Source organism: Lissotriton helveticus, chromosome 4_1, assembly GCF_964261635.1.
Source record: "Lissotriton helveticus chromosome 4_1, aLisHel1.1, whole genome shotgun sequence".
In the NCBI taxonomy this organism is placed as follows: Eukaryota; Metazoa; Chordata; class Amphibia; order Caudata; family Salamandridae; genus Lissotriton; species Lissotriton helveticus.
The window spans coordinates 1866549756-1866565355 of NC_136063.1; the positions used below are offsets into that span (position 1 = coordinate 1866549756).

General features: G+C 47.5%; 1 protein-coding gene across 3 annotated transcripts in view; it reads left to right on the forward strand.

Moving 5' to 3' along the window:
• LOC144829404 (fibronectin type-III domain-containing protein 3a-like) overlaps nucleotides 1-15600 on the forward strand; it is a 618864-nt gene that overhangs the window by 279595 nt on the left and 323669 nt on the right. For all 3 annotated transcript variants that reach the window (XM_078688524.1, XM_078688526.1, XM_078688525.1), the window contains one exon: nucleotides 2728-2902. In XM_078688524.1, the coding sequence (XP_078544650.1) occupies nucleotides 2728-2902 (175 nt within the window). The remainder of the gene's footprint in view (nucleotides 1-2727; nucleotides 2903-15600) is intronic.

Consider the following 15600-nt stretch of genomic DNA (forward strand, 5'->3'; position numbering starts at 1 on the left):
TGCAAAGCACCTATCACTTACTTGTGCCAGACTCACTTGGTTCTAGGAAGTAAATTATCTAAAAGAATATTTTTATACAAAAACAATTGTTCTGAAGTTCAGTCTTTGAGTGTGTGAATTCATTTGCTGATTAAGCGTGTACAACAAATGCTTAACACTGCCCTCTGATGAAGCCTTACTGCTCAACCACACTACCACAAATAGAGAGTGAGGTGCTATCTACTTTACCTCTGACTACCTTTTGGGTTCCACTGGACTTTGTGCGCACTATACCTCACTTTGGTATAGAATAAACAGAGCCAGATTTCTACACACTATATCTCAGGTGTAAGTATATCTGTCGGAGTAGATATGCCCCTACAATATTTAAGTTGTTTCTTAATATTGTATGTGCCAGTGAAGCCATAGAGAGTACATGGGCTGGAAACTCGACAACTTGATGACTTCACTGACCCCAGGAGTATTTGGTACTAAACACTTCCTCTCAATAAACCCCCACTGATGTCAGTGTGTTGTTTATTGAAACATATACCCAGAGGGCACCTCAGAGGTGCCCCCTGTTAACCTACTAACCCTGGTGTGTTCTCTGTTTGGCTTTAGACAGCCTGCCACCACAAGGCATGTTTTTGGACCCCTGATACAAGAGACCCTGGTCTATGAGGCCAGAAACGTAGCCTACCCTGGCCGGAGGTGTCACACCTCACCCTCCAGGATGAACACACCGCTCGAGAGGAAGGCTTTAAAGGCCTTGCCTCCTCTGTAATGCAACCCCAGCCTCTGCTGCTACTAGCAGATGACAGCCCCTGGTTCAAAGTCCCACTTTTGGTGAGAACTGGAGTTGTGCCCTACTTCGCCAACTTCATCCCATTGGTGCGGAGGTGAAGTGAAGCACATTTTTCAGTCCCCATCATCTTGAAGATGGTGGGACTTATCCAATCAGGGCTAGGGCTATGCCGCCCTCCCAAAAGAGGGTGGTATAATAGTGCGTGTTGACACCCAAGGTGAGAGACCCATTAGTCCCTGCCTGTTACTCCCCTGTAATGCCCCTAAATCTAGTTTTTAGGTGACTCCCTCAGGCCCTGAAATCAGATTGCGACGCCCTATAAAGAAGAGATCAAAGAAGAGCTGTGCAGCAGCAAAGACGGAAGTAGCACAGTGACTTGGCCCCAGCCCTACCGGCTTGTCTGCAACCCTCAAAGATCCTGCTGCAGAAGAACGATCTGCCCCTCAGACTAGTTACCTCCAGAACCCAGGGAGCACTGCCTGCCTTCTAAAAAGACTACTAATCTCCTGTGGTCAGTGGATCTGTCCAGAAGAATCCAACTCCAAAGAACTCTGACCTGAGGAACCGTGAATCCATCGTTGTACCCACCTCTGCACCCGACACCCACTGTCCGAGTCCAAGTGGCCCACTGGTGCTGTGAAGGTTCTGCAGCACTTCTAAGCAATAGTCCACCATGGGCAGACCCTTGACGGACTCCACCTCTACCACTGACCGCGACCTACCTGGTAAGATGTTTACAGACACAAAAAGACACCCCTGCACCAGAAGCCCCTGAGCTTTGGAGAATCCTGACCGACGGAGTCCCTATGTCCCTTAGTATCACTACTTACATGGGCAGCTGTGCGGTTTCTTTGTAGCTCCTGGCCTGAGCCTGCAGCCGTTCTTCAGGACCGATCTGCCCCTTTGGTTAACATTGGGCACCCATCGCTGTGTCGGTACTCTGCACGCGGCTGGCCCTGTGCTGCTGAGGGTGTAAGTTTAGTGCTGCCTTGAGCCCCCCCCCCGTATTTACCTTAACACTTGTAGATCGTGCCCCTGACACCCCCTCACTCACCTGTGAGCAGTGCATCATTGAGCACCCCCATTCTCAATTGGTTAACATTGGGCACCAGACCCCGTATCTGACCTCCGCAACTAGCCGCCCATGTGCCGCAGGTTATGTAGTTTTAGTGCCAATCCGAACCTTTCCTGTGTTGACCTGAAACCCCTGAAAAATGGATCTGTACGTTGTGTACTTACCTGAAAAACTGCATTATTGTTTCCCCCCTAGGTTAACATTCCACACTTAAAATTGCACTTTTTAAAGTGTAAAATATTTTTTCAGAAAAACATATTTACATTTTTGTGTACATCTTGGTCTTGAAATAAACTTGAAGGAAGCTTTTTTTCTGAAATTGGTGTAGATCTCCTTTTTGAGTCATGTGTCATTTATTGGTCAATGTGTGTATAACAAATGCCTTACACTCCACTGTGGTAGTCCTAAGGCTGCTCGCCAACACTATCACAAATAGAGCACTTTGGGTTTGCATTGAGCCCTGTGCACTTCTGGGGGAATCTCTGGACTCTGTGCACTATATAACCACTTTTTGGTATAACATATACAGTGCCAGCTTCCTACAATAAGACAGTCTAAATATGAATGTGTATTGGAATGCATCCAAAGTATTTATAATGTACTGAAGGGATATTGACGTTTATGGATTTGTTATATTTTTATGAATATTTCACTTTATGACATCTATATGTGAATAGTTACCTGATGTATGAAGTTGCTTGTGTTTAATTGGTCTTGCTTGTAAATGTTTTTGTATTTATGGTGCGGTTATTTAACACATTTTGATGAATTTCATAAACCCTTGGTTTGTTAATGCCAGAATAAAGCTGTCTAGAAACAGGTTTGCATTTAGTTCTATATTTGACTGCATGTTGATGTATTCTTTCAGTGACTTCAGTGAGATCATGCTATTCTACACAGCAGGCAGTGTCCCACCCACACCATTACCCCCTCGGCTGATTCAAGCAGGAATAACATGGCTATCCTTACAGTGGTGCCCACCAAATGGTGTATCTTCAGAGGAATCTCTCACTTACATATTGGAAATGGAAGAAGAAGGTTCTGTAAGTAGTATTCATGTCCATTCTAATGATGGAGACTGTATGGGTTATTTTACAACAGAGTTAGTCACAGATGCCTTTACATGTTGATTTCGCCAATGTAGATTGTCCCAAAATGTGTGCATTTTCCAATTGGTTCAAACGTTATTACAGTCTGCAGTGTTAAAGATGCAAAAGTCTCCACAGTTATGACTGCAGGTGGTAAATTGGAGAACTGTATTTGAATAACAAATATAGTGTTTTTGGTTTGTCTTTTTGTCAATTGGTACACTCTTTCAAGGGGGTGTCTTGTTTGTTTCCTTGACATTCAAATAGGAGTCGGAGAACCAAAGGTACCAATCCCTACAAAAAAAGTCCTATTTTATACACTGTCCTATTTTCATCACAACATTTAACTCCCTAAATACTAAGCTGATGTGTATACATACTATCTATGTTTCACATATAGGGTAACTGAAAATAGCATAAATAAAATATGCTCACCTATTTTTTACTCACATTAAGTTTTTCACAAATCAGTTATATACAGTGTAGTAAAGTGCCCCTTTTAGTCAAGGTCAACCCCACTTTTTGCCACTGGTACTGATATGTTTCGACTGAAGTGCACTGGGCCCTGCTAACCAGGCTCCAGTGCCAGTGCTCTTTCCCTAAAACAAGGTAATAGGGTTTAATTGGCACTTACCTAATCTCGTAGATCTTGGTGTCTAAATTAATATAAAAATCTATTATTTTTCAAAATTGGTGTTGTATTTTCTTATTGAGTGTGTGTCTTATTTATTGACTCTGTGTGTGCAACAAATGCATCATTCTGCCCTCTGATAAGTCTAAGGCTGTTCGACCACACTACCACAAATAGAGCACCTTGGAATTGTTAAAGCAAGACCCTGTACACTAATAAGGGTTACCTAGATTCTCTGCTCAGCGCACCTCATTTTGGTACACTATATAGAGAGGCAGCTTCCTACATACAGTCCTTTTGTTCATGGCTTGTGTGTCTGTAGAACCAAGCTCTGCATACTCCTAACATCTACTGTTGGGCTCAGGCATTGCAATTTGTTTTTCTTCAAGGAAGTTTAAAATCGCAGGATATCTTGTGACTCGTCTCTTAGTCCACCATATACATGGGCAATGACTCCATCCTAGAATGTTTTTGCCCAGTGGAGTTCCCTGTTGGAACTTCTAAAGAAGTGAGGTACAATGGGTGATATCAATCCTATTGATTAACCCCTGTCAGCCAACCCTCGCCCGCCCCCCTGCCAACTGACTGGAAAACATTCCTTTCTAACAGCCATTTTTAGGTCTTGCCTGGCATTGGAGCGCGCATGCGCTCCTCTTCCTGCGAGGGCTATAGTAAACACTCTAAGAAGGGGAACTTTAATCCATGCCCCTGTGTCTCGACCGTTTCCAATTGGCTTAGGTCGTGATTAATGTTTTTCCGTGCTTTGGGTTTGCTGGCTGTAACTTTTGTTGACCCCCTTGCAGTTTTGTGATGCCGCCCATCTTGACAAGGGCATCTGTTTTCACTCAGCCCAGATGCAAATACAAGCGGCTGAATGAAAACAGATGGCGCGCGTTTTCATTTCTTTGTTCAAACACAGTCTGAGCCTTTGATCTCTACGGAGTGTCTTGCTCACGCTGTTTGCATGGGCCAGTCGGCTGCCTGATTGGTTGGCAACTACCAAATATGCTTTGTGATTGGTGGACCTTGTCAACCAACTAGAGAGCCAACTGGTGTGTGCAGGCAGCGTGAGCAAGACATGCTGTCGACTAGCTGTCCCAAGGGCGTGTCTTGCTTGTTCTGCGAGAGGGACGAGCCTGCCTGCGTTTGTTACAAAAAGAAAACGATACATCGTATTGAACAAGAAAAATGTTTCAGAGACCACATGCGCCCAACGTGCTCACCGCCCCTTACATATGGAGGGGCTTCATGGCTAACTCCACGCCGTGCCTGCTCTCCTCGAGTCACGCGCTTTCCCAGATTCAGCAGTTGGAAGGCACACGTTCTCGGACTACCCACTGGTGCGCGCGTTCGATTTTGAATTATATATAGACATCTTATATCTTTTCACTGCTGAGTGTGAGAAATGAGATGATTCATATGACACACAGACTCAAGGCGCCCAAAAATACCCGTCCTGCTCCCATGTGAGAACGAGCAACAAATTAAACTGCCTGCTGGTGCGTGCACTGCACGCGCCAAATTACTCTAGAGTTAATATAGGGCAGTGGTCTGTTTTCTGGCAGCACTCTGTCACAATATCATGGTTTATTGGGTGCTTTGATGTCTCTCGCAGGCACGGCATGAGCCCCACAAGCTCCCCTCCCCTCTAGAGTGCTCTGCTCTCATTTCCTCAGACAGGGCCTAAGCTGGGCCACCTTGCCTCACGCAGGCAGCGCATTATACATCACTGGCCCATCCGCATCCTGGCGGAGTACTCACATGTCTACCTCCCCCGATCATTATTGTGGTACCGCAGGTTTATTGGAGGAGACCACTCCCAGGAAGCCAATTGAGGGAGGCTGTCCAATGTGCAAGCGCGAGAGGTGGGTGCGTCAGGCTGATGCTCAGAAAGCAAAGAGATGCAGGGAAATTAGGCGCCCGGCTTGAAATGTGAAAAGACTCGTGCAGCAACACTGGGGTGAGCAACCCCCCACTTCCCCCTGCCTCCAGACATCGCCAACCCCTCTCCCTTGTCTCCTGAGAGCCCGCAGGCACCACGGCCGATAGCAACCCATCCAACCGGCACCAGAAGGATGAAAGGCTGAGGCATGATGTGAGAAAGTGCCGTCTTTCTTGCATGGTATACCACCATTTTTGCTGAATTGCTGATGTACTTTTACTGAGAGTGTCCTGGGCTCCTACCAATCAGGTGCCCTGGCCCTGTGTTCCTTTCCTAAAACTGTATTGAAACCTGAACCCAATTGGCATCTCTGGCCACATGTGAGCCCCTGGTAAATGGTATCCTAGGTATCCAGGGCACTGTTATGTTATGTTATGTTATTTTAATTTATTCAGCTCACAGCTACTCGGAAGTGTCCCGGCGCTAACAGCAAAAAGAGGCAGGAGAAGCTCATATACCAAATTAAAACAGAAAAGTTTTTAGGGCTTTCCTGAACAGAAAAGGGTCAGAAGTCGCTCTCAGGGCCAAGGGCAGCTCATTCCAGGCCAGATAAGCCTTGCGGACGAATGAATTCCTGCCCAATCGCTGGCGCTTAAACTTCGGCGTCTGCACTGTCTCACTGGGGTGTAAAAGGCTAGTCTCTTCTGCAAATAACTGGGACCAAGAACGTAAAGGGCCCGTTGCACGATAGAGAGCATTTTACATTTCAGGCGAATTTCAACTAGGAGCCAATGGAATGACCGTAGAAGAGCCCGGGCACTGTGCCTGGAAGACAGCCCTCCTAGAAGTCTGGCGGCCGAATTTTGGACCACTTGCAATTTCTTCACAAGATAACCTGGGCTGCCGACGAGGAGGGCGTTGGCATAATCCAGGCGAGAAAGAATCAATGCACGCACAACCGTCTCTCTAGCTGAATTCGGCAGGAAGGGCAGGAACTTACTCAAACTTTTCAGCACACCAAAGCAGGTGTCGGACAGTTTTTTTACATGAGTCCCGAAATTCAGGTTCTCATCAAACCAAACTCCAAGGTTCTTGGCCGCACCCTTATTCTCAGGTGGACAGGGAAAACCGGGCGGCCAAAATCTCTCTCTGAATTCTGGAGCGAAAGAGCCGAACAGCAGGACTTCAGACTTTCCCTCATTACACTTGAGCTGCGCATTGGCCAGCCAGTGAAATACCGATGACAAGCACTGATGGGGTCTCTTGACCGAGTCCTCCTCCTTGCTCCAGGTGAACAGCAGCTAGGTGTCATCAGCGTAGGCCATCACCTTAGCCCTCAGAGACTCCGCCAGAAAAATCATTGGAGTCACGTAGATGTTAAATAACAGCAGGCTAAGTGATGACCCCTGTGGCACCCCAGTGGAGACCCTCATGGGCACAGAGGCACATGGAGGAAGCCAAACCTGTTGCGATCTTCCCTCCAAAAAAGAGTTGATCCATTGTAAAGCCAACCCCGAAATTCCTATCTCAGAAAGGCGATCAAGGAGCATGGCATGAGGCACCGTGTCAAACGCCGCCGAGAGATCAAGCATGACCAATGCTACTCTCCCGCCGGCGTCAAGACAGAGAAGGCCCCTAAGGGCTGCAGCACTTATTGTGCCACCTTTAGGGGTCCTGTATCCTGACACACACACACACACTGCCTTTGCAGGCTGAGTGTCTTGGTGGAGAACAAAACAAAGAGTCGACATGGCAGACATCCCTGTGTGCCATGCCTACAAATCCACTGCCCTGGCATACATCAGCCACCCCTCTAGCTGGGTGCCCTATGCCAGTGGTGTGGGCACAGGTGCATGAGCCCGGTGCCCCTACAGTACTCAGGACCATTCCTGGGCACTGTAAGTGCAGTGATGCCATTAAGAGTATATGGTGCTGGGAGGTTGTCATTACGAACTCCACAGCACCATAATGGCTACACTGAAGGCTGTCAAGTTTGATATCAAACTTCTCAGCACATTAAACCCACACTGATGCCAGTGTGAGATTTAATGTAAAAAGCACTACAGAGGGCATCTGCGAGATTCCCACTGAAGCCTAACCTACAATCCACGTTTTGTCTGAGAGGCTGCTTAGGCTGCCACACAGCAGACATGTTGCTGGACCCCTGGGTGGAGAGCTCCCGCTCTCCTGGGCCTGCAACAATGCACATCCTGGGACGAGGTGCCAAGCCTCCTCCCCCAGGATGGGCAGGGGAAGCTTCAAAGGCATTCCGCCTTTGTGAGCTTCTCCAGACCACTTGCTGTACTCAGCAACTGTCCCCCACCAGTTCTGTCCTCCACTGTGGCGGGAAGGCTGGCGGGAAATCCTACGTCAGACAGGGGGGTGTGCCAGACTGTGTCAACTCCACCCCTCAGGTGAAAGTGACAAGGTGAAGCACGACCCCGGGCTCTGGCCATCTTGAAGATGGGGAGCCCTGCCCAATCACAGATAGGGTCCTGCCCCCCTCCCACAGGAGAGGAGCAGGCTAGGGGGTGTACCCACCCCAGGACAGGGACCCATTGGCCCTACCTGTAACGCCCCTAAATTTAGTATTTTGGGGCACCCTGAACCTATTTCCACAGATCCAGATTCCGAAACAAGAAAGAAGAACAAGGAACAAGAAGACCTGCCGTGCAGCTTCCTAAAAGAGGACAACACCAACTGACTTGGCCCCAGCCCTACAGGCCTGTCGACCCTCAAACCTACTCCTGCTAAACCCCGGCATCTCCAGTGGTCAGCAATCTCGAAAACCCTGGAGGACCTGACTGCCTTGTGACTCTGACTACCTGGGTCTCGCACGAGCAGTGGTACTGCTCAAAGCAAGTAACAAGCCCTGGCATCAGCCCGGAACCGCAAACCCTGCACACTCTGCACCCGCCAAGCCTGGCCTGTACTGGAGTGAATCAAGACCCCAAGGACGTCCCCCCAGCGATTCTGACCTGGAATCCAGTGCCCAAGGACCCTCCTCGACGATGCCTGCAGCCTCAGGACAAAGGACCCCTCTGACCGCAACCAGCAGGGGGTAAGATTTCCCGACCTCAAAAGACACCCCTGCACCCGGCGCCCCACGGCCCCCTGTGCCCAACTCCTGGGTGCCTACCTATCCTCCAAGATCCCAACTTACCTCTCGAAGTGTTGGTCGCTCCAAAAGATCCTCCGTCCCTGAGCCTGCAGCCTTTGTTCCCTTTTCAAGATCTCCATTCAATAACATTGAGCGCTCGATGGCTCAAAAGCACCCTGCACCCAGCCACCGAGTGCCCCTGGTAATGCAACCTGTAACCTATTCTACTTCCCCATATGCCCTGAGCAAGTGACCAGGAGCCCAGCTCCCCAGCCGCGTGGCCTGCTAGCCAGCAGCCACCAACCGAACGCCCCCTGCCTCTCATTTTTTTATTTTTTTTAAGAGTTTTATATAGCGCGAACTTGAACCGAACCGAATCAGTTATCAGAGCGCTTTACATAGCACCAGTTACGTTACATGAGGACACACTTTCATTTTAGGCACGGGGAGATTAAGTGATTTGCCCAGAATCACAGGGGGTTTTTGGAGTCGTTACCGAGACTCGAACCAAGTTCCCCAGGTCCGAGGTCGAGCGCCCTAGCCGTTAGGCCAACCCCTCTCCCCATTGGAGAACATTGGGTCTAACTACCTCTGCACCCGGCTGCCCCTGTGCTGCTGAGGGTGTACCAACTGTACCTACCTGACCCTGGGGGACCCCTGAGTCTATGCCCAGAACCTTAACTTCACCAGTCGAGTACTCACCTGACAACCGATGACTCACTTTCCTGTCATAGGATAACATTGACTGGTTTGACTCGAAAAAGCGTGTGAAGTTTTGAAACTTTAAAATATTCATCTAAAATCAGCCGAATAACGAATTTCGAATTACTCACCTGTGATCAGGAGAGAATCCAGTACTGTACCTTGTAGCCCAGTACTGAACCACAAAAGTAATCACAACCGTGTTTGCTAGTAATCTAAATTTCTTCTATAGGAAACTATTGACTTTTTCTGTGAAATTTTTTCTGTCTACTTTAGAAAATTACAAATATTCCTTAAAATTCGTACCAAGTACTAAAACGTAATTACTCACATGTCTTAGGTAGAGACCCCAGTGTTGAACCTAGGAGTCCAGTACTGGATTACAAAAGTAACGAGAACCTACTTTACCTGTGCTTTGAATTTCCTTCTATTGGATAACATTGCTAGTTTTTCACTGAAAAGTTTTTGTCACCTTTTAAAATACCTTTATATTCTTTAAAAATCATTGCAATAACTAAAACGTTTTTACTAAACAGTTTTCAGCTTAGACCCCAGGACTGAATCTAGAATCCAGTCCTTAAGTTACAAAAGTAATCTATAAAGTAATCAGCTGCATTTATGTAGCAAACCCATTGAGCTCAATGTTAAATTGTGTTTAGAATTGTGTTGCCTACTGCCACCATTGTACCGAGTGTATTTACAAAGTTTATTGCCTCTTTGCAAAGTAATGACCTGAGAGTACTCTTATTGAGAAAAGTATATTTTGATACCTGTTGGTTCTAAAAATAAAACAACTATATCTTTTGATATAAAAACAATTGACCTGGAGTTCAGTCCTTGAGTGGGTGAAACCTTTTGCTGACTGAGTGTGTACAAAAAATGCTTTACACTGTTCTCTGGTACTGCCTTACTGCTCGACCAAGCTACCACTTTTGAGAGTAAGGTCAGCCCTGGCTTTAACCTCTGTTATACCTCTGAGGATTGTGGACTCTCTACACACTGTACCTTACTGTGGTCCAGTGTATATGGAGCCACTTTCTCACATATGCCAGTGTGGGATTTAATGTCAAATGCACGACAGAGGGCATCTTAGAGATGCCCCCGGAAACCAAACCAACTCCCAGTGTTCAGATTGCGTGGCTGCCGAGGCTGCCACCACCAGACATGTTTCTGGACCCATGGGTCGAGAGCTTGCCGCTCTCGGGGGCCTGAAACAATGCACATCCTGGGATGAGATGCCATGCCTCTTCCTCCAGGATGGGCAGGGGAAGCTTCGAAGGCATACCGCCTTTGTGAGCTTCTCCAGGCCACTTGCTGTAGTCAGCAACTGGCCCCCTCCGGTTTTGACCCCCACTCTGGCGGCAAGACAGACGGGAAACCCTAAGTGAGGAAAGGGGGGGTGCCAGCCTCTGCCAACCCCACCCCTCAGGTGGGAGATGCGAGGTGAAGCACATCTCTGGGCTCCCGCCATCTTGTAGATGGGGAGCCCTACCCAATCAGAGACAGGCTTCTGCTCCCCTCCCTCAGGAGAGTAGCAGGACAGAGAAGGAACCCATTGGTCCCTGAGCTTCCCATACCTGTAACACCCCTAAATCTAGTATTTAGGGGCACCCAGAACCTTCCTTCCTCAGATCCCGATTCTGAAACAAGAAAAAGAACAATAAGAAAGAAGACCTGCTGTGCAGCTGCTAACAAGAGGACGACACCAACTGACTTGGCCCCAGGCTTACAGGCCTGTCGACCCTCGATCCTGCTCCTGCTAAATCCCGCCGTATCTTGTGGTTAGCAACCTCAAAAACCCCGGAGGACCTGACTGCCTTGCTCATCCAAAGACTGGGACTCCCACGAGCAGTGGTTCTGCTCAAACAGCAACAACCACTGGTGCCAGCCAGGAATCGCAAATCCAGCACCATCTGCACCTGCCGAACCCAGACTGTGCCTGAGTGAACAAAGACCATGAGGACGTCCCCCTGGTGACTGTGACCACTAATCCAGCACCCAAGGACCCTCCTGGATGCTCCTGACGACGCCTGCAGCCTCACAACCAGGGACCCCTCCAACTGCGACCAGTAGAGGGTACCTGCACCCAGCGCCCTTCGGCCCCCTGTGCCCTCCTCTGGGGTGCCTACCTAACCTACAGCTTCCCAACTTACCTCTCGAAGTGGTGGTCGCACCTGAAGAATCTCCTTCCGAGAGCCTGCATCCTTTGTTCAACTTCCAGCTTTTCCATTGAAATACCTTGGGTCCCCGACGGCCCAAAAGCACCCTGCACCCAGCTGCCCGAGTGCCACTGGAAGAGCAGCATCTGTTCTATTCTACTTCCCCACTTGCCCTGTGTAAGTGACCAGGAGCTCAGCTCCTACAGCCGCGTTGCCTACCTGCTAGCAGCCACCAACCAAAGGACCCCTGCCCACCATAGGCTAACATTAGGCCTACTCTCTCTGCACCCGGCTGCACCTGTGCCGCTGAGGGTGTAACAACTGTACCTACCTGACCTTTTTGAGACCCCTGAGTCTTACCCCTGAACCTTTTTTTTATTTTTATTTTATTTATTTCACCAGATCAGCGATAACTTTACAGTTAGTATGCAGTATTGTGGTATATAAATAAATAATACCGGATCTATTTTTGAATGAATGAATGAATAACAGATAGCTCAATAAAATAAGAGTCAAGATTCGAGGTAGTAGGAGCTTTCTGCAGGTTTATTACAGCATAAGGACAGGATCAGGACAACCTGCATAGGAACAGAGGTGACAGGGCCCAGCAGGACAACTGGGGCCCAGCAGGGGAAAAAGAGGCCCAGCAGCTGCTGGGGCTAGGTCTGGGATGAGCGCGCTAACTTTTAATAACAATACATCAACTTATATACATAGCGCAAACACATAGCATTACATTGCAGTAGGCGTAACAGTGGGTGGAGCAGAAGGCGTGACGCGTAGTAGTCGCGAAAGATAACAGTAAAGGTAGGTGTAACTGGGCGTGTACATAGACATGTGGTGCAAACGTAACAGAATATGTCATGAATGGGCGGAAACATAGGAGGGGGCTACCTAAGGAGCCGGGACCTCTAACCTAATGGTGCGCGAAAACTGGCAATGACGTATTACTAGGAGAAGCTGGGGGCTACGAACTCTGTGCTAGGAGCAGAGACTAAAGTCTGGAGGGTCGGAGCGACATGTACCTAAACCCTATCTGGTATCTGATGTTTAGGGAACATGTTGATATAAACTAGAAGTCATGAGGGGAGAAGCTAACTTGACTCTAAGACTGGACCATGCATTATTCTACATGTAGTGCGTGATGAAGAATATTAAATGACCATTAATACAGTATTTCTCTAACGTGGAGCCGAATAGGCTAGACAATGACGGAAACTATTGATGCAGTTCAGTAGCTTAGGAATGCAGAAGAGGAGGACTGAACTGATAGCTGGAACTATAACATACTTTTGGCAGACTCAGAGGCAGAACCAAGCTGCACCGGGCACTGCGAGGCAGGAAGTAAGTGAAGGGTCGAGGATACAGGTGGGGGCTGTATCGCTCCTCAGCGAGGCTTTCAGGAGACAGGAGCTGAATCTGATGTCCGGGCCCTGTTGAGGCCTGGAAACGGGGACTTTATTATGGAATAACGTGCACACTGGGAAACGTGGCAACGTAGCTTTACATAGGCCTGATATTCGTAGTATTCACGAGGACTGGAAAACTGGCATACTAGAGGTGGACACAACTGTAATTGCGTCATTAATCAGACATGGGGAATAACATATGCATATTGGTCATGCACACATAACATATGATGGATGAGGCGTAGGGACACAGAACATGGCAAAATTTACTTTTCCACATTCCCTCCTTGTCACTACGTTTCCATCAGGAAACATCAATTTTCATGATACCATCTATCATTTCATACAGTACCATTTGCTCGTCTCGAATTGTCTTGGAACGGGATTTAGAACGGGGCTTGGGACTAGGAATACAAGAGGTAGCACACATGCTGCAAATCGCAGGGCCACATTGTATACAGAGGCAGCAGCTAAATATGATCGTTACTGCAATACCTAAAAAGGACAGGACTTTCCATCCCCATGCGGAAATTATATTCCAGAACCAACCGGACCATGTCCAGGTGCCTGGATCTTGGTGTAACAGATGGGCAATTTTATGAAGTCTGGTTATAGCTGAATAAACAGACGGCGCGTTATTTGGAATGAAAATGCAGCAACTAGATCCGATGACTCTACAGGCCCCGCCCCTATCGGCCAGTATGACGTCAAGGACGAGACGATTTTGCAAAACGACAAATCTCATAGCAGATTGTTCTTCGGTTAGGTTACCTAGAGCAGAGGCAGTCTCATTTACTACAGCATCAAGGGTTCTTGTTAACCTACGGATCAGTTTACTATTCTGGACAGGTCCTACAAAGAAGAAGAAACCTTTATTGAAATCTGTATACTGTTCTAGAGTAGTTTCAGTATAATCGACAATTGGGGACTCCCTTCTATGTCTAATGTGTACTAGATGTGTGTTTCTGTGATAATCAGATGGGGCTAGAAAAACAGGTGGCAGTAGGAAAGCAATGTAACAGGTTCCCTCCCAATCGAGGGGCAGACGGACATATGCAGTTTGACCACAAATAAAATAAGAATGACGTGAAGCTTTGAAAACAGATTTCCCACTGTCACTATACTGGATAACAGTAGTACATTCACTATGACCTACATGTATGGAACCATAACTACGGACACATAATTCGCCTTTGACAGGTAGTACTGAAATAGCAGGTAAGTCTGGAGTAGTATCAGACTGAACATTCAGGACCATGAAATTCGACGAATAATTACCTAAATTATAAACTTCATTTTCTAGATCTAAACCTGTTCTGTGGGGGAGACCTTGCTTGTCTGGGAAACATGTACTGTTAAGAAAAGACATATCTGTTGAGGATGACGTTAACGTGGACCATGCTCCACACGAACCATTATGTGAGAATGGATAAGGAAAGAGTGGCAGAACTCCCTTCGGTGTCTGGAAAGGGGGGAGTCGACCACACCCAACAATTAGTGGCATTGCTGGTCTGGTGTGAGTAATGTAACATACGGATAAATGTGTTATTGCGCATAGCAAGGCGGTAAGAATATTCGTGAGGAGGCAGATCACTAAACGTGTGCTCTACTGTAGCATTAGCAGACATATTAGCATGAGGAACTGGAAAATACAGATAGAATGCATAGCTGGTGCAGGAAATCAAAATGCTGATGAATAATATGAAACTCAGAAAAACGATACATTGAATTGAACTTCGACTAACTCTCTCACTATGGGGGTCTATTTTATACATGTCAGAAACAGTCTAACCGTTTCACCTAGGGGAGGACTTATACAATCAAACTGACTGACTTATTTTACTAGACCTGAGCTTTAACTTATACTCCTGTTGCGGAGTTTTCTCTAACAAGGGAGGGGTTGTAATAATGTCTTTTGCGGGACAGTCCTTTAAAACAATGTTTTGGCAGTCTTTCGAATCCTGGGAAATGTTTTTAGAAACAGATTTCAATCCTTTAAAAAGTTTAACATGAGAAAGGTGGATCCATCCTTTTCTGCCTTCCAACTTGACGGCAGTACGGGTGGTCAAGAGGACCTGACGTGGCTCCTTCCAACGTGGTTCCAGCGGACTTGATCTGTCAAAATTGCGGACCAGCACAAGGGAACCTGGAACGATTTCATGCGGTGCCACCTCGGTGTTGTCTGGAAAGGCGGCGGCAACCTGTGAACGACATGAGTTGAGGGCAGACATCAAGGAAGCTAGGTAATCTGTCAACATATTACATGAAACATCGGTAATACTTCGGGGTCTAGGAGTACCCCACATGTTAGGGGGGCGGCCGAATACGACCTCATACGGGGACAGACCTGATCTGGAATGTGCAACCATGCGCATATAAAACAGAGCGACTGGCAGAGCTACTAGCCAGTCCACACCTTTTTCTTTACAAACTTTGGCAATGCGGATTTTCAGAGTCTGATTATGTCTCTCTACGAGACCGGCTGCTTCAGGATGGCGTACACAATGGAACTTCCACTGGTACCCTAACAAAAGGGAAACGTGCTTCATCAGTTCAGATGAGAATGGCTGGCCGTTATCAGAATATACGACTCTAGGGAGTCCATATCTAGGGAAGAATTCACGAACCAACTGCTTGGCAGTGGTCGCGGCTGTGTAATCTGGGACTGGATATGCTTCTGTCCATCTGGACAAAGCGCATACAACTACAAGGACATACTTGAAACCTCGACATCGCTCCATCTGAATATAATCCATCTGGAGGACCTCAA